Genomic DNA, 18,317 nt, shown 5'->3' on the forward strand with positions numbered 1-18,317 from the left:
ATGTTTGAGTAAAGTTCAATTGACTTCATTCCTGGGGAGGCCTTGAGCTGCTTCATTCCCTGTTTGTAGAACCAGAGCTTTCCCCGGCATCCTCTTTTGTTTGTGCTCAAGACCTAGCCACCCATGCAGTCACCAGTATGCTGCTTCTAATCCTCCTAGATTTGCTCCATTCCAATGTTTAATCCCTTCCTAGACATTACAGTGGATGAGAGGCAGCTAATAAAACCTGGTCTGGAATTTTTTTTTTTCCCAGTCAACTTGCTGATGTATTACTGGTGTGTATACCATATGGATCATAAAAATGTACTCAGAGGGCACAGGTCCAGTGAGTTTTGACAACTGTACACATCCATGTAATAACACCATAGTCAGTTTGTAGGACAGCCTCATCACCCAGGTCTCCTTAGGTCCTTTTACAGGCAGTGGCCCACGCCCCACGCACCAGACGCAGACAGACACTCGTCCTGTCTGGGCCCTCCTGTGCGGGCTGCTGCCACTCAGCGTGATATCTGAAACGTGCCTGCTTGTTGTAGCTGTCCGTTGTTTTACCTTTTTACCGCCACGTAGTATTCTCATGAGTGGGTGTACCGGAATATGTTTGTCCGTTCTCCCATTAAGGCACTTTTTGGGGCTTGGAAGAGTGAAGTTTTTATGAATGTCTGTGTAAAAGTCTTAGTGTGCACACGTATTTGTATTCCTTTGGGGTAAACACCTAGGAGTGAAATTAGTTGCTAGGCTGTGTGGTCCATGTTCAGCTTTCTTTGTGTTGTGTATTAGTCGCTCAGTCATGTCCGACTCTTTGTGACCCCATGGACTAGCCCGCCAGGCTCCTCTGTCCATGGGATTCTCCAGGCAAGAATACTGGAGTGGATTGCCATGCCTTTCTCCAGGGGATCTTCCTGACCCAGGGATTGAACCCGGGTCTCTTGCATTGGAGGCAGATTCTTCACCGTCTGAGCCACCAGGGAAGCCCATTTGGCTTTCTAAGAACTGCCAAAAGAGTTCTGCAAAGTGATTTGACCATTTTACATGTCCATAGTGGTATATGAGATTTCTTGTCACTCCCCTGTCTTCCCTGAATTTGGAAATTGATATTCTTTGGTTCTACTACCGCAGTCCATTTTGATCTTTGATACTCAGAGGATGGCATCTGTCCCGGGCTCCTTGTTTAAGAGCTATTACTTAAGGTTGACATAAGTTGACACTTATTTTAATGTTAAGTGTGTGTGTCCTGATCACGTACTCGAGGAGGACCAGTGCAGGCTTCAGGTTGTGAACCTGGGCTTTTCCTGAGTCTTTTCTGTCCAGCATCTGATGTTGGGCCTGAACTCTGGCTTCTGTTTGAATCTGCAGGTTATACCATTTCTTAATACCATTTGAAACTCTTTCATGTTTGAGGAACAGAGATGATCCCTTGTATCCATGAATTGCAGACCAGGACTGCCCAGAACCGTCAGGGTGGCTTGTTCACAGCCTACAGGTCAGACCGAGGTGTGGCAGAGACCTGGTGGTCGTGCCTCCCTTTCAGGTTTCTCTCCCATTTCTATTTTGTTTCGCCTCTTGCAGCTTGCCATTTCCCCTCACATCTCAGCCCTGTCCCGGGGCCCCTGAAACAACTTCCACTGAAGGTAGAGGTGGGAGGAACAGGAATCCTTTGGGTTTCTCATTCTTCTTTCCAGCCCTGGGACTGGGCTATGATTTACTGCACCAGCTGCCCTTCTGAACTGACGAGGCACCTGCAGCTCTGACAGTGTTTGAAGGGTGACAGTGACCTGCCTTGGCTTCTGGTCTGTTTCCTCCTAGGAAAACTGGAACCAGGTCACTGGTGTCAGCACAGATCTCTTAATCACAGTGGATTTATGAGTTTGTGCCCTCCAGCCAGCCAACAGCAAAAGATCAGTATAGATAAATGACTGGCTAAGTCAGGAAGGTAGGAAGTAAGAGGCAGGAGCCAGGTGTCTCAGGTCGGGACCTCAGAGGCTCAGGACGCTCCCCTCACTATGGGGACATTGGAGGCTGTGTTTGTAGACTAACTTCTACTGACATGTAGAAGGCAAACAAGGAAGAAATTCAAGGGCAGTTGCTACATTGTCCTGTGTTGTTCAGGTACCGCCGTGTGGAACTGGAAAGAGGATGGGGAGTGGCTTACTTGCTCCTGGGGGTGTTTTCAGAGAAACCTCTTGTGACTGGGCATCCATTGGTCACGGATGTGTCACGCGGTACCTGCATTGCTTCGTCTCTTTCGGTCTCCTCAGCATTGGTCTTTCCAGCTAGATCTCAGGTCACTGGTGGACAGTCTTTGCTTCTCCTTTTTGGCTCCTGCATTCACAGAGTGGAGAGCTTTCCATGAGGCAGAGTGGGCCTTGGCCAAGTAGCTCCAACCCTTAGATGTGGGGACCCTCCCACGTTCAGAACACACCCCAAGATATGGTACTGACTTTGCAGAGTAGTGATGTAATTAGAGAAGATCAGTGTGATCGAGGCTCTCTGACTGTTTTAACTATTTTTAAATTCTAAGTAGAGACACTTTTTCTTAAAGCAAAGACCCCCAAGATACTGGTCTTTTGTTAGCCAGCGTTAGTGGAACATGCCATTGCTGCCCCCAGCCCCTGTGTGTATGTGTGTGTGTGCACACGTGTGTGTACGAGTATGTGTGCGCGCATGTGTATTCTGTACATGTGTGTGGGTGTGTACATATTGTGTGTACGTGCATGTGTATACGTGTGTGTGTGAACTTATGGTGGAGCCCCTTGAGGCTGGGAGGGCCACAAGTGCCCTTTATTAAAAAGTTGCATTTGGACTCATTTCTCCTGGCTTTGTTTTTAAAAGCTGTCTTGGCTCCATTTCTTCAGGGCCTTCCATGAAAAGAGGAGCTCCTTTGGCCTTACACACCGACCTCGGGACGTGTGGTGTCTCCTCTCTACCCAGCACCAGTGTGTGCTGCATCCACTCTTCAGTCTTTTTGCCAGGCCTCAGCTTCGCCGTCAGCACCCTGTGCTGGCTCGTCCGGGGTGGGCATTGGGCCTGGCCAGGGGCTGTATAGCACTTTTCCTGGGCTTGGGCTCTGTTCTTCCCAACCTCCCTCCTGGCCCCAGTTCCTGCCACCTCAGTTGTTAGCTTCAGTTGTTTCTGGAATGGTCTCCCTGGCTGGGCATTTCCATGTTTCCCCATGTGGATTCACTGACTTGCTGTTCACAGATGTTCCCTGTGTGCACTCATGCATATACATACACACACCTGGAGGACAGGCGTTCTCCTTTCTGTCAAAGGTTTATTGATGCACTTCCAGTGCTTAGAACTGCTCATAGTAGGCACCCAGCAGATACTTGTTGTGAATAAATGTTCTTGATGTCTAGAAGTTATGCTCTGACGGGCTGGCAGACAGGCCCCACTGGCCCATTGCACAGGCAGCTCCACGGGTGTGTCTCAAGTGAGCCCAGGCATCCAGGGCAGCTGTGATAAAGCCAGCCTCTGCTCCAAGGCTGTGCATCTGCCTCATAGCCAACCCTTCTCTCCTGCAGGGAGAACTGATCACCTTCTATTACTACTGGAAGAAAACCCCAGAAGCAGCCAGCTCCCGGGCCCACCGCAGGCACCGCAGGCAGGCCGTGTTCCGGAGGATCAAGACCCGCACTGCGTCCACGCCCGTCAACACGCCCTCCAGACCCCCATCCAGTGAATTCTGTAAGTGGGGGCTTTGCACACGCCACAAGCTTCCATGTCCCAGCTCTGGGTGGACCTGCTCTCACAGCCGTCCTTGGCAGAGCTTGTGTTGGAGCCAGGGCAGTGGTATATGTGCGTGCATGTGTGTGTGTTGCAAAGCCTGATCTAAGAGTTTTACAAACTACTTGTGCATATAGATTTTTCTGAAACTTAATATTATCTGTAAGTCTTGGCCTTGGCCTTGGCCTGAGACGGTTTTTGACTTTGGAGGACGATCTCCCTTAGCAATCTCCCTTAGCACTTGTGGTCGCAATATGATCAGTTTAACATTTTCTTCTTCCTCCTACTTTTCTGAGATCCTCCTCTTGGTCCCATTGTGATCTGCAGTCTTATACAAAAGTGAAGCCCACACCTTCTTAACCTTTGAAAACTAGATTCATGGCTTGTGATCCTGTCTTGGCCCAGGGCACTCAGCCTGAGGGTCACAAACGGGAAACAGAGGCCAGAAGGGCACTGAGCCTTGATGTAGAGGAAACCCCTCAGAAAGTCAGATCCACCATCTGTGGGCATCAGTGCCAGCTTCTCCAGGATTGAGGTGTGACAGCAGACCACCAGAATGACAGAGCAGATTGTTGGGTACCATCCCTCATACACGAGTTCTTCATTCTGACGACTGGCTCTGAGAAACTCAGAGTGGTCCTTTGTGAACACTGCCCCAGCCAGCCTGCTGGGCCACTCCGACTGTTGGCCCAGAGCCTGGGGCAGGTCAGAGGTAACGGGGGGTCCAGTCTTGGCCCAGCATGATGGTGTCTCCCCCACCCCTTCGTGTGCCCATGATGCCCAGTGGACCTGAGTTCAGCCAGTGAGGATGACTTCGACAGTGAGGACAGTGAGCAGGAGCTGAAGGGCTACGCCTGCCGCCACTGCTTCACCACCAGTAAGTGGGGCCAGTGGGAGGGGGGCCTTCGCTGGAGCAGCCAGGCTCGGGCACTTCCCGGTTCTGAATGTCTGGGGAATCAAATTGGAGACTTGACATCTGCATTGTCTTAAGGGTTACTTAGAAAGTGGAAGACTTTACTGTTAGCAGTCAGGCTGGAGTGCTGACCAGGGGCTGGGACAGACTTGCTCAGGGTCAGGGCGGAGGCGCCTATGTTTCCGGGGAGCCTGCTGCCACCTCTTCCTGTCAGTTCATCCTGAGATGAGGTGGGGTGGTGGACAGTCCTGAGATCCTTTCCTTCTAGGAAGAAGCAGGGCAGCAGCACCCGAGCTGTTGAGTGACAGGTATCGGCCAAGGCCAGGGCCACGTGGTCCTCGTGGTACCAGGGTCAGCCAAGCCCACTGAAGGGCCTCCCTGCTTGGATGTCTGTAGCCCCGGACGTTGGTGTCTGAGGTTGGCAGCCACACCGCCTCCCCTCCCTCCTGCAGCCTCCAAGGACTGGCACCACGGGGGCCGGGAGAACATCCTGCTGTGCACAGACTGCCGCATCCACTTCAAGAAGTACGGCGAGCTGCCCCCCATCGAGAAGCCCGTGGACCCCCCACCCTTTATGTTCAAGCCCGTCAAAGAGGAGGACGATGGGCTCAGCGGGAAGCATAGCATGAGGACGCGGCGGAGTCGTGGCTCGGTGAGTCTCTGGCCAGGCAGCCTGCGCGCGTCTCCCGCCAGGAGGAGGCTGGGAATGTTTCATTTCGGGCAGAGAAACAGACACTGGAGGGGACGTGCCCGGCCTGTGGGGAAGAGCCCTTGGTTCTCTCCTCCCTCACATCTCCTCAGGGAGCTGGTGGACCAGCATGAATCGCTGTACCCCCATCCCTTCTGAGCCCCGTGGCCTTGCAGAAATGCCCTCAAGGCCTGGGGGTTTTAGGAGCTGAGCTGCATTATTTGACAGCTCATCTGGTTGGGTCACTTCCCATCCTATCACATGAAATTGGCCGGTATGCGTGTGTGTTTGGTGGGAGGAGCAGGCAGTTCCGTGGAGCAGACAGAAGAGGGGGAGTGACTTAAAGCCGAGCTCAGGTGTAACATCACTTGGGCCAACCTCTGCCCCTCAGACAGCCCTGCCCATTCCAGCTTATGTCATTGAGGACAGTCCCTGGAGGAGATGAGAGCTTCGAGTTTAAGCTGAGAATAGCTCTTGTCCATGTAAACTCACCCATTCACCCCTTCCTTGCTTTGTTCCATGTTGACTCCTATGCAGTGAGGGACAGCCAGGGGTGCCTGTGGTTTGCCAGGGGCTGGGATTTGACCTACTCTGGAGGCTCCTGCCTGGGAACTGGGCCCAGGTGGCCCTTGTGGGGACCGGGGTCGAGTCTCACCAGCCTCCGGTTGGGGTGGGCAGATGTCTACACTGCGCAGCGGTCGGAAGAAGCAGCCAGCCAGCCCTGATGGTCGTGCCTCGCCCATCAATGAAGACATCCGCTCCAGCGGCCGGAACTCTCCCAGCGCGGCCAGCACCTCCAGCAACGACAGTAAAGCAGAGACGGTGAAGAAGTCAGCCAAGGTGAGCTGCCGGGAGGGCAGGTGGTAGGGGCTGCTGGAGTCTGCACTCAGCTCCCCCGAGTCTCTTGGTCATTCATGGGACCTCGCGGGCACCAGCAAGGCCTTGCCTGGGGTTGCAGACGGGGGCCTAGAAAAAGGGGTCCACGTAATTCCCAGCACAGACCTATGGGGGCCACCTCTGCCTTAAGTTTCCTGTCCGCAGATACTTGTTCCTTCCTGGCCCCACTGGCCCCTTCCAGAGCTTTCTTGTTTCTGGGGGTGGAGCATGGTGTAGGGGGAGTCCAGGTGTCAGCAAGTGGTTGTCATTCCCTGAGGCTGCTGGGCCATCCTCCCTTGGCCTGAGGCTTCTCGTGGGCCTTCCCTCTGCAGAAGGTGAAGGAGGAAGCCACATCCCCTCTTAAGAGCACCAAGCGCCAGCGGGAGAAGGGGACCTCGGATACAGAAGAGGCCGACAGGACCAGCTCCAAGAAGACAAAAACCCAGGTTAGGCTTGAGGCTGAACCACATTGACTGCCTCCAGCAGCTCTTGTCCCTTGAGAAGCCCCCTGGGCGGTGGCCGTGTCTTGCCTCCCCGGGAGGGGCCTGGAGCACCTCCAAGACTGGCCGAGTCAGGGCAGGACCTGTGGTCCCTGCTTGCTGCCTCCTCAGCCAGACCTCGCTGTGTGGTGGGGAGGGGGCATCCAGCTTCCCTAGACCTTCCATCCTCCTTCTCTGGCCCAGGAGATCAGCCGGCCCAACTCGCCATCTGAAGGCGAGGGGGAGAGCTCGGACAGCCGCAGCGTCAACGATGAGGGCAGCAGTGACCCCAAAGACATTGACCAGGACAATCGCAGCACGTCCCCCAGCATCCCCAGCCCCCAGGACAACGAAAGTGACTCGGACTCCTCGGCCCAGCAGACGACGCAGCCCTCTGCCCTGCAGGCTCCTGGAGGGGCTACTCCAGCTCCCTCCTCTGCCCTGCCAGGGACTGCCCAGTTGCCCACCCAGGGGCCCACACCTGCCCCCGCGGGCCCCTCACAGGGCTCCCCCTCGGCCTCCCAGCCCCCCACCCAGCCGCAAGCCCCCTCAGCTGCTGCTCCCCATGCCCACATCCAGCAGGCGCCCGCTCTCCACCCACAGCGGCTGGCCTCACCGCACCCCCCGCTGCAGCCACTGACGGGCCCAGCTGGCCAGACCACCGGCCCACCCCACACCCAGCCCCCTCTGCACAGTCAGGGCCCGCCCGGCCCTCATGGCCTCCAGGCTGGGTCCCTACTGCAGCACCCGGGGCCCCCACAGCCCTTTGGCCTCCCTCCCCAGGTGTCCCAGGCAGCAGCCCACCCTCACACCTCCCTGCAGCCCCCTGCCCCTCAGTCGGCCTTGCAGCCTCAGCAGCCCCCGCGGGAGCAGCCCCTGCCCCCAGCACCTCTGGCCATGCCCCACATCAAGCCCCCGCCCACCACGCCCATCCCCCAGCTGCCAGCGCCCCAGGCCCACAAGCACCCCCCTCACCTCTCGGGGCCCTCTCCTTTCTCCATGAATGCCAACCTCCCACCCCCTCCTGCTCTGAAGCCCCTGAGCTCCCTGTCCACTCACCACCCACCCTCAGCCCACCCCCCGCCCCTGCAGCTCATGCCACAGAGCCAGCCACTGCCCTCGTCCCCTGCACAGCCCCCTGTGCTGACTCAGAGCCAGGGCCTGCCCCCTGCTGCTACCTCCCACCCCGCCACGGGCCTCCACCAGGTGCCCCCTCAGCCCCCGTTTGCACAACACCCCTTTGTCCCTGGGGGCCCCCCTCCCATCACCCCTCCGACTTGCCCCTCCACCTCTACTCCTCCGGCGGGATCTGGCCCCTCGGCCCAGCCACCCTGCTCTGCTGCTGTTTCTTCGGGAGGCAGCGTACCTGGGGGGGCAACCTGCCCACTCCCCACCGTCCAGATCAAGGAAGAGGCTCTGGACGATGCTGAGGAGCCTGAGAGCCCCCCTCCCCCACCTCGGAGCCCGTCCCCTGAGCCCACTGTGGTGGACACCCCCAGCCACGCCAGCCAGTCTGCCAGGTAGAGGTCCCGGGAACCCAGGCGCGTCCAGGACAGGGGTAGCTGGGGCCTCGGCTGGGACCCAGCGAGACACCGGGCCTTTGTAGGTTCTACAAACACCTGGACCGGGGCTACAACTCGTGTGCACGGACCGACCTGTACTTCATGCCTCTGGCGGGATCCAAACTGGCCAAGAAGAGGGAGGAGGCCATCGAGAAGGCCAAACGGGAGGCCGAGCAGAAGGCGCGAGAGGAGCGGGAGCGGGAGAAGGAGAAGGAGAAGGAGCGAGAACGCGAGCGGGAACGGGAGCGCGAGGCTGAGCGAGCGGCCGTGAGTCGGGAGGGCAGCCTGCTCCATGGGCATCAAGGGCTGGTCCCCGCGCCCGCCTTGAGTGGGCTACCCCCTCGCTGTCTCTCAGCACCCACCAGCCTTACTTCTGTGTCCACGATATGCTGACCCCTCTGGGTCTCCTGGTCCCCCGTCACGGCAGGTCTGGACCACAGGGGTGGGGTGGGGGACCCAGTCGGTTGGGCCAGGGGCCAGGCGCCTGCCCCTCACGGCCTCTTTACTCTTGCAGAAGGCGTCCAGCTCGGCACATGAAGGCCGCCTCAGCGACCCCCAGCTTGGCGGTCCTGGCCACATGCGGCCATCCTTCGAGCCCCCGCCCACCACCATTGCGGCCGTGCCCCCCTACATCGGACCCGACACGCCGGCCCTCCGGACTCTGAGCGAGTACGCCCGGCCCCATGTCATGTCACCCACCAACCGCAACCACCCCTTCTACGTGCCCCTCAACCCCACCGACCCGCTGCTGGCCTACCACATGCCCGGCCTCTACAACGTTGACCCCACCATCCGTGAGCGGGAGCTGCGGGAGCGCGAGATCCGAGAGCGGGAGCTCCGGGAGCGGGAGCTACGGGAGCGGATGAAGCCGGGCTTCGAGGTGAAGCCCCCGGAGCTGGATCCCCTGCACCCAGCCGCCAACCCCATGGAGCACTTTGCCCGGCACGGTGCCCTCACCATCCCCCCTGCCGCCGGCCCCCACCCTTTTGCATCTTTCCATCCCGGTCTGAACCCCCTGGAAAGGGAGAGACTGGCCCTGGCCGGGCCCCAGCTGCGGCCTGAGATGAGCTACCCAGACAGACTGGCGGCTGAGCGCATCCATGCCGAGCGCATGGCCTCGCTGACCAGCGACCCCCTGGCCCGGCTGCAGATGTTCAACGTGACCCCGCACCACCACCAGCACTCCCACATCCACTCGCACCTGCACCTCCACCAGCAGGACCCCCTCCACCAAGGTGGGCGCCCTCTGTGGGTCTGCGGGAGTCGGGGGGCTGCTGTCCGGAGCAGAGCTTGCAGCTCCTGGCACGTGTGAGGGTACCCAGCATACCCCCTGGCTCCAGAGTCACCTGGGGCCCTCTGCTCGCCATCTCCTGATGAAGCTTGGGTTCTCAGTCGTGCGCCTGCAGTGGGGCTGGAATGGAGGAGGTGGCCTATGCTCTCTGGGGCTGCTTGAGAGCAGGAGACAGGTCTAGAGGAGCAGGGCAGAGCCTTTGGGGCCACCTGGAGGCATCTAGGACACCCGGGGAAGCTGGGGGTTGTCACCAGTGAGAGCTTTTCTGCTCCCCCTCGGGGAACAGGGCTCGGGCTTCTGCCAGCTTGGAGCTGGCTCACCTGGCCAGGACCGCCCAGTCTTGTCCACTCCAGGAGCAAGATCTCTGGAAGGCCCACTGGTCGGCGGCCAGGGGTACAGGCTGGTCTGAGGCCGACACCGGCACGATTGGTGTCCCACTGGGCGGCTCTGCAGACTGGCCAGACAGGGTGGGAGGGGGGTCAGGGCCTGCTGTGGGGGCCCCTGGGCCCCTTCTGGACAGGGAGGGAGACAACAGACAGGGTGGGCCCCAGAGGGAAGGAGGGCAACTTCCAGTTTCCTACACATGTTCACAGCCCCACTTAACGCGGGGTTCACACCGTGGTCCCAGAATGAAGAACGTTTGTGGTTAAGCCCTGGGGTTAGCAGCAGGTGGGCCTCAGCCCTGCGAGAGGACAGGCGAGTGTTCTTAGCATGTTCGTTCACCTGACAAATGTTTACTGAGGACCTGCAATGTGCCCGGCATAGCCGTAGAAGCTGGTGACACCCCTGTCCACGTTCGCCTTTCAAACCTGGGGACAGTCGATAAACGTGTCTGAGTTTGTGAGGAGTGGTTGGTGTTCTGGAGGATGACTGAGCAGAGAGCTGGGAGCAGCGGCGCTGCTGGTGTAGAGAGGCATCTGGAGGGTGGGAGGTGTTGGGGCCAGGGAAGGAGCGTCCTCAGGCCTGGAGAGTGTGGGTGCAGAGGCCCCAGGGCCAGAGAGGGTGACTCCAGGGAACAGACAGGCGACGTGCTGAGAGGGTCACTGGGAGAGGCCAGGGCTTTCTGAGCCCCAACAGGCAGCACCTGCTTTGCTTTGGGTCCTGTGGGTGAAGAGCCAAGGAGGCAGCCTGGGGCAGTAGATCTCACAGGCCCAGGATGAGGCTGGGGCAGTTGGCTCCGGGGCGCTGCAGATCCAGGGTCCTTGCCAAAATGAGATTGGGGCTGCTGAGGAGACTGGGGAAGAAACACGTGGTCAGCTCTTCACTCTGTCACTTTCTGGAGCTCCGTGCAGGTGCAGGGAGTCGGGGAGGGCAACAGCCACTCTGGGTTAGTAGGTCAGGGTTATTGATGGCCTGGTGACCAGAAGCCAATCTGTGGAGAGGAGGAAGTCGCTGTGAATACCACCGAGGAGGGCGAGCAGCTCCTGAACCCTGTGCTTCTGCCCCCTTTTCTAGGTTCAGCGGGCCCCGTTCACCCGCTGGTCGACCCCCTGACCGCTGGCCCTCATCTGGCGCGCTTTCCCTACCCCCCTGGCACCCTCCCCAACCCTCTGCTTGGACAGCCCCCCCATGAGCACGAGATGCTCCGTCACCCAGTTTTTGGTAAGAAGATGCCTGGGGAAGGAGGGGGCCAGGGAGGGTTGGGTCAGGGGTCTAGTCTGCTCTCCCGTTCATGCATTTACTCTGTGTTCAGCACAGGCCTCTCCTGTGTAGTGGGGAGCCCTGGGAGCTGGGCAGGCAGACCCCCGCCCCCGGGGAGCTGGGGATGAGGCTGTAAATGCACAACAGGAGCCCAGAGGGAGTAGGGGAGTAAGAAGGCTGAGCGCAGGCCTCTGTGACCAGGCAGTAGGCTGAGGAGGAGGGGCCCCATGGGAGGTGGAGGGAGGGGGCTCAGGGACCACACTTGTTTCTCCCCAGAGGCTCTGCTCTGCTGGTCCCTGCCCAGTAGGTGACCTCTTGATCCTGCCCTCGGGAGGCTCTCTCCTGACCTGACCTCCTTGGCGGCCTCATCCTGGCCACTGCCTTGGCCTTGCTATAGCAGGGGCTGTTTGGTGTTTGACAGGCACCCCCTACCCCCGAGACCTGCCTGGGGCCATCCCACCCCCCATGTCGGCAGCCCACCAGCTGCAGGCCATGCACGCCCAGTCGGCTGAGCTGCAGAGACTGGCCATGGAGCAGCAGTGGCTGCACGGACACCCCCACATGCATGGTGGCCACCTGCCCAGTCAGGAGGATTATTACAGGTAAGGCGGGGAGGGGCTGAGGGGGAGGCCAGGCCCCCTCCGTCTGTGGGTCCCCAACCCCGCCCCTCCCAGCTGCACTCACCCACCCCATATCAACAAGTGCCAGGCTGTTCCCCTGCCAGTTAGGGGACTCCTGATGGTCTTGGGGGTGGGGGAGGGAGCGGGGTGGGGAGGGGGTCAGCAGTGTGGCAGCTGCTCAGGCGTCCAGACCCTCCAGCTGCAGGCCTGCCCAGGCCTGATACCTATGACTTTTCCTTTTTTTTTTTTCCTTTTCTTTTTCTAGTCGACTGAAGAAAGAAGGTGACAAGCAGTTATAAGTTATTTATTTGTTAACGCTGGCTGTGGAAACCCCAATTCTTGGGGGAGAGAAACAGGACTTTTTACATACAATAGGAGCTCTAAAAGCAAAAAGAATATCTTCTAAAGATTTCTTTATATATTTAAAAACCCCACAACTAAAAACGTATCAGCATACATAGTGTTCGTTTGTAGAGAGGATTCCTTGAGACTGGTTTGGGTCTCCCTGCATGACAGTCCCCCAGAAACTTAGTGAGTCCTGGACTGGACTGAACACCCAGAAAGTGCCCCTGCAGTCTTGGGGTTTGGCTTTAGCTTTCTTTTCCTTCCTTGATTTTTCTCAGTAGGTGCTAGATCCCAGTTCACACCCTTCAGTGCGTGCAGACACACTCAGTTGCGTGTGTCCCAGAACCCACACGGTCTGCAGCATCTGAGTTTGGAATCCAAGAGCTATAATTTTTAAAAAATCTTTTATTTTAATACATTGTAGGAGATCTTCATAATTTGAGGAGGTTCTGTGCATGGCTTTTTACGTCTGTAAATAAATAATTTTAGAACAGCCTTTTTTTTTTCCTTCCATGAACTACTATTCTGATCTATTTTTTCCAGCCATGTCACTAATTGTGAATTCCTACCAGCTATTGACAGAATACAGAGTTGATTTTTTAATAAAAAGTTATATATAATTATCCCTTTAATTAAAGGGAACAGATGGGCGTTACTAGTTACAAAGGGGCAGAGGAGGCTAGGGGCTAGGTTTGGGAGCAGCCAGGGATTGCAGAGACAACATTACAAGCCGTTTCTTTGTGTTGCTGCTTTGGTTCTCACTCCTGTCTGTTCCCGGCTCCTGCTTTGCCAGCGGTGCGGACTGTGGTGAGCTCAGCCGACTCGCTGTGCACTGGGAGCGCAGGAGTTGAGTGTCCCCCGTTCCGTCTCTGCAGGCGCGAAAGCACATGTTCCTGTGTGTCTGGTTGTAGATTTCCTTGTAGATTTCTGTACACGCGCATTTGATTGGTCTGGATGAACTTCTCCTCCCCCCCCCCCATATTTGGACTATTTCATAAACATCCTAGAAAATTGAAGAAAACAATTCTCACTAAGCATGTGTGCTTGCCAAAGGATCTGTCAGAAGCCTGCTTTCTGGTGTGTGTGGTCATTCGGATCTCCTTGTGGGGAGGCCGGGCCGTCCTTGCCCCACTCAGAGGCTGCTTTGGGGTCGGGGCCTCCAGGAGGTGTCCCAGCTGTGGGTGGCAGTCCTGGCGGGTCCTCGTATCACCACACTTGGTGTCCCGCTCTGCCTCACAGAAGCAGGACAGGGGTCGCGGACGTAAGGTGGGAGGCAGGCTCCACATGGGGCCCCTCCGAGGGGACAGTAAGCCCTGAGCCTGCCTCTGCTCTCCAAGGTGCCCACGTGATGCCCTTTCTCCAGAACAGAGGGTGAGGACTCGGGGGGCCGTTATGCACCTGTTGATGAAACTTTCTGCCAGGATGTGCCCTTGTCTATCCCTCTTGTCTCAGACCCTTGAGGGCCTTTCCTGCCATGATGTGCAGGGGTCCCAGCCAAGAGCGAAAGGAGAGCCGGAGTCCCACCTGGGGTCAGCGGACATGGAGCATGTCCCAGACCACAGAGAGGTGGGCCGAGAGGCTGGCACTTTGACCTAGAAACCAGCAGGTATTAGCTCAGATTCAGGTTCTGGATTCAGACCTGTGGTGAGGGCATTTCCAGTGTCTGTCAAACCATGTTCAGTTTCAGTTGGGACAGATAAGGGGTTGTTTGGTCTGTTGAAAATGTTTGTAGTAGTAGGTTTTTTTCTCTGGTTTTTCTCTCATTCCATTTCTGCCTTAACTTTAGCTCCTTGAGGGGAGGCAGGCTCAGATGGAAACTTTGTCATCACTCTCATGGCAGGTTGGCCAGGAGCAGTCATGTCGCCAAGGCTCGCCACGTGCCATGGGGGCGGGCTCAATGCTTCAGGCTCCATGCCTCTGAGCCAGGCGCCTTCCTGCCGCTCCCGGCTCCAGCACGGACACCCCCGCCTGCCCACCCTTCCTCTTCTCCCTTCTGGTAGACCATGATGCCTACCATTTAGTTACACCTTCTTGATCTCCTCTCTCTATTGTCCATTTTTCCAAAGAAGAGAGAGTGAAGTACTTGGGAGTCTGTATTTGAAAACCGTCTGAAGGCATTTTCTCGTTTGGTTTTGGTTTTCTCCTCACATCCCCAGGTGAAGCACTGAGATTCTTCCATTTAAAAACCCAGAACCTGAAACCCTCACTGGTCAACTCCAGTGTGTGTAGGAGGCCCCAGACCTTCGCGGTGTCTTTGAAGCCCAGCCCCCTGGTTTCCGTTTGGGTTTCCTCCCTTGGTTGGGAGTTGAGTTTTGCGTTTCCGTGTTTCACGTGTATCTTGTTCACTGTCGTCGAGGTCGAGCTTCACTGCGGCAGCAGCAGAGCGGAGTGTACATTCTGATTTGCTACGTTTATATATATCTTGAAGCTAAATGTATATATGAGTAGTTTGCCATGAGATAACACAGTGTAAACAGTAGACACCCAGAAATTGTGACTTCTGTGTTCTCTCCATTTGAGTATTTTGTAATTTTTTTGAAATATTTGTGGACATAAATAAAAACAAGCTACACTACAGCGGCTGCGTGTCCTCCGTGGGCTGTGTCATTTCTGGGGTGAGCAGGGGGTTGGCAGTTGTCCTGCCCTGGGGCTCCCAGGGTGGGGAGGGGGCAAAGGGAGGGTTGGGTTCTCGGTGTTGCCAGCACACTGGCTTACCCTCCTGGACGAAGGGTCTCCAGTGGGCACACTGCCCTTGGGGGGGGCTTCAACCTGCTGGCGGGACACTCGGAACCTTCAGTGACTCCCCAGGCAGAACAGGCCGTGTTGGGGGTGAAAGGTGATGGCATTGGAACCACTGTACTCTCTCTTAGCTCCTCCCCCTGCCTCTCACCCCACACCTCTAATTTGTGGGCACCTTGATAACTCAGTTGGTAAAGAAATCCGCCTACAATGCAGGAGACCCTGGCTCTCCTGGTTGGGAAGATCTGCTGGAGAAGGGATAGGCTACCCACTCCAGTATTCTTGGGCTTCCCTTGTGACTCAGCTGGTAAAGACTCCACCTGCAATGCGGGAGACCTGGGTTCGATCCCTGGGTTGGAAAGATCCCCTGGAGAAGGGAAAGGCTACCCACTCCAGTATTCTGGCCTGGAGAATTCCACGGACCGTATGTATCTGAGCCACCAGCCAGGACAGTTGCTTCCAGCTCTGGCCACCCTTCCTGTCTTGTCTCCTCTCCATCTGCACCCCTGACACCTGCCGGTGCCCCCACACCGCCTTTAGCCGCTGCAGCACCTGCAGGTCGACAGTGCATCCAGGACCTGATGGGGGATCTTAGCCTCCTGCGGCCAACAAACGCTCCAGGTGGCCTGCAGAGAGTATGTGTGGCCACCAGGGGGCAGCAGTCACCAGGGTGGGTTCAGCCTGTGGTTTTTCAGAGACCAGAGTGTGGTTTCCTGAAGTTTCAAGACTCTGGAAATTGTACACTCACCTTTTTATCTGGAATCTGGCGGCAATGATGAGCAAGAGCAACCTGGAGCGCTTCTTGTTAGTAAATCGCCCTCAAGCAGGATCGCTGGTGTCTCAGATGGTAAAAATTCTGCAGTGTGGGAGACCTGGGTTTGATCCCTGGGTTGGGAAGATCCTCCGGAGGAAGGAATCACAACCCACTCAAGTATTCTTGCCTGAAGAATTCCGTGGACAGAGGAGCCTGGCGGATGATAGCCTATGGGGTTGCAAAGAGTGGACTGAACGACTAACACAACCATGCGTGACTGTGGTTCTGGGTTGTGGATGAGAAGATGGGGTGGGCGGAGTGGGGAGTAGGTGGAATCCAGGTGCTGTCTTTGCCAGTCTCTCATCCAGATGATGCTTTTCATAAAGCTGAAGTGTTCAGTAACGGATTTATGAAGTGGAAGTTTCAGGAAGGTTGAATGATAAGACATGTTTGTGAATGGAGATATAGATTGATGCTGCAGAAGACCCTCATCAGAGCTGCACAGGCTGTAATAGTTTGCCAGGTGTGGATGTTGATGGCCAGTGTCCCCATCTGGCCATGGACCTGGCCTGAGGCAGAGGGTCCTACAACAGATGAACCTGCTGGATTTGTGAGCCTGAGAGGAAGGGTCTCATGTCTCACAACTCTGCCCCCAGCCAGTGTCTCCACTCTGTTCCTGCCCAGACCAACTGGCCCCAGGTGTCCCTCCTGCTCTTTGGCCCTGTGGGCGCGGTGGCTCAGCAGCCCCTCTGATTCCCCACAGCTAGGAAAGTGGCTGTTGGCAGGGCTGGATGCACGGCTGCCACGTAGATACAGGTCCAGGGTAAGTTCATGTGTACAGGGCATGTTATTTAGGCATCACCTGGATTTACATAAATCAGAGCCACTTACCTGTGGGGCCAGGAGGTACAGCAAAGAGATTGCCTGTGACCTCCCAGGCAGACACCGAATTCCAGGGCTGGAAGCACAGCTGTGCAATGGTGGCTGTGAACAGCCGCTGAGTGTCAGGGACTCGCATCCCAGCCGGGAGCCCTTTGCCAACTTCAGGCCTTGCAATCCCTGCTCTGCCCATACGGGGAGAGCCAGGGTGGTGTGAGGGCACCAGCAGAGGCCCCTATTCCCACCGTCAGCCTCTCCTGGCTGACCCAGTTGATGCAGATGTGTTCCTGGACTCAGAGCTATGGGACCAAAACAGGACTGGTTACCCAGAAGCCTGGGATCAAGCTGATGGGCTCTGAGACCAGGGCACCATCTGCCCTGCACTGGAGCCCTGAGCAGGTCCTCCCACAGGTCTGTGGGGACCCTGAGGCACCGGGGCCCTTGGCCTCCCTGCCCCCTCCCAGGGAGGGACAGCCAGATGAGCCTGTGGGGAGGCAGCCAGCGAATGTGGCCACCCAGCTGGGCTCTGAGGCTGCAGGAGCCAGTGAGCCATCTCTGGGGTCCTGCAGTTGCCATTGTGGACGGAGCAGTGCAGGCTTTCCTCTGGGACTCGCCTGCCCTCATTGAAGGCTCAGAATCCTAGGGGTCCTTTTTTTCCCTGACTTATTGCTGGGTTCCAGTTGCCCCAGCAAGCTTCCCTTCCTGTGTAACTGTTTCCTCATGGCCTATCTGAGTCCCCTGCAACCCCCTGACTCAACCCTTTGCCTGCACAGGCATCCCACTTCCCCCTACCCAGATGCCTCGTTCCTGGACCAGGTTTCAGCAGAGAGAGGTGCTGGCTTCTTTCATCCTGTTTGCTGGATGAACAGGCCCCGCAGAGAAGTTTCCTCGGTGCACCGGCCAAATGTGCTGCTGAATTGTGGGCACAGATGAGCAGCTGGAAGGGACTTCGGCCCCATCCGGGAGCTGAACCCACTGCTACCCCTGCCCCAGCTGTGCCTGCTCCGGGATCTCTCAGCCTCTCCAGCTCCAGTCCTGGTTTACATAATTCATTGGTTTTGGGTGAGGAGGGGGCATCTGCTTTACAACAGGGGTCTCTGGTGAACCCCTCCAATGTGGACAGCCATTGAGGGGAATGAGATTAAAAACAGCACTTTGAGGCACTTCTTAGCAGCCCCTTTTGGCCCAGGGGCGATTCCTGAGGCTGGCAGACTGTTTACCAGGCTGGTTTCTTCTGGGCACCCGACCACTGCTTGTCACTCCCAGGTCCCCTCCGCTCCCCTTGTTCATTGCACAGCCTCTGCTGCAGGTCCTAACTCCCAAGTAGATATGAAACTCGGTCCTTGTTGCCATACCTGGTGCTGCCACCAGGTGGCAGTGCCTCCAAAGCCCAGGCGCTATTCCTCTGGGTCCACCAGCCCCGCACCCCACACCCAACTGGCCCTAACTGGTCAGAGCAAGATGATGGGCACAGCTGCCCATAGACCAGACTCCCCTCAGAGGCTGTCAAGGGGTCAGGACCCCTGCTGCTTGTTTGGAACTTATGGCACAGATGAGTATGTCCCCCACACCATGCACTGAGGGTACAAGTAGCCTGGCCCCAGTGCAGCAGGTATAACGGTGACCGGCCACGTTCCTCCCCACTTGGTGTGCACAGCACAGGGAGAAGCGTCTGCCCGGGTGCACTAGGAAGGGGCCCAGCCAGTTAGTGGTGTCCACTGATGGAAGGATGGTGAGAAGCCCCACGGCGAAGGACCTCGACACCTGCAAGAAGTTGGTCCATCCAGGTCCATGAGCAGGCACTGGT

General features: G+C 57.1%; 1 protein-coding gene across 11 annotated transcripts in view; it reads left to right on the plus strand.

Annotated features, from left to right (window-relative positions):
* RERE (arginine-glutamic acid dipeptide repeats) overlaps positions 1-14,715 on the plus strand; it is a 415,037-nt gene extending 400,322 nt beyond the window's left edge. For all 11 annotated transcript variants that reach the window (XM_059875727.1, XM_059875728.1, XM_002694049.6 and 8 more), the window contains 11 exons: positions 3,522-3,684; positions 4,508-4,600; positions 5,089-5,288; positions 6,003-6,164; positions 6,533-6,646; positions 6,884-8,199; positions 8,286-8,508; positions 8,756-9,476; positions 10,988-11,134; positions 11,595-11,775; positions 12,059-14,715. In XM_059875727.1, the coding sequence (XP_059731710.1) occupies positions 3,522-3,684; positions 4,508-4,600; positions 5,089-5,288; positions 6,003-6,164; positions 6,533-6,646; positions 6,884-8,199; positions 8,286-8,508; positions 8,756-9,476; positions 10,988-11,134; positions 11,595-11,775; positions 12,059-12,092 (3,354 nt within the window). In that variant the 3' untranslated portion in view covers positions 12,093-14,715. The remainder of the gene's footprint in view (positions 1-3,521; positions 3,685-4,507; positions 4,601-5,088; positions 5,289-6,002; positions 6,165-6,532; positions 6,647-6,883; positions 8,200-8,285; positions 8,509-8,755; positions 9,477-10,987; positions 11,135-11,594; positions 11,776-12,058) is intronic.
* The last annotated feature ends 3,602 nt before the right edge of the window (positions 14,716-18,317 follow it).

This window comes from Bos taurus, chromosome 16 (genome assembly GCF_002263795.3).
Source record: "Bos taurus isolate L1 Dominette 01449 registration number 42190680 breed Hereford chromosome 16, ARS-UCD2.0, whole genome shotgun sequence".
NCBI lineage: Eukaryota > Metazoa > Chordata > Mammalia > Artiodactyla > Bovidae > Bos > Bos taurus.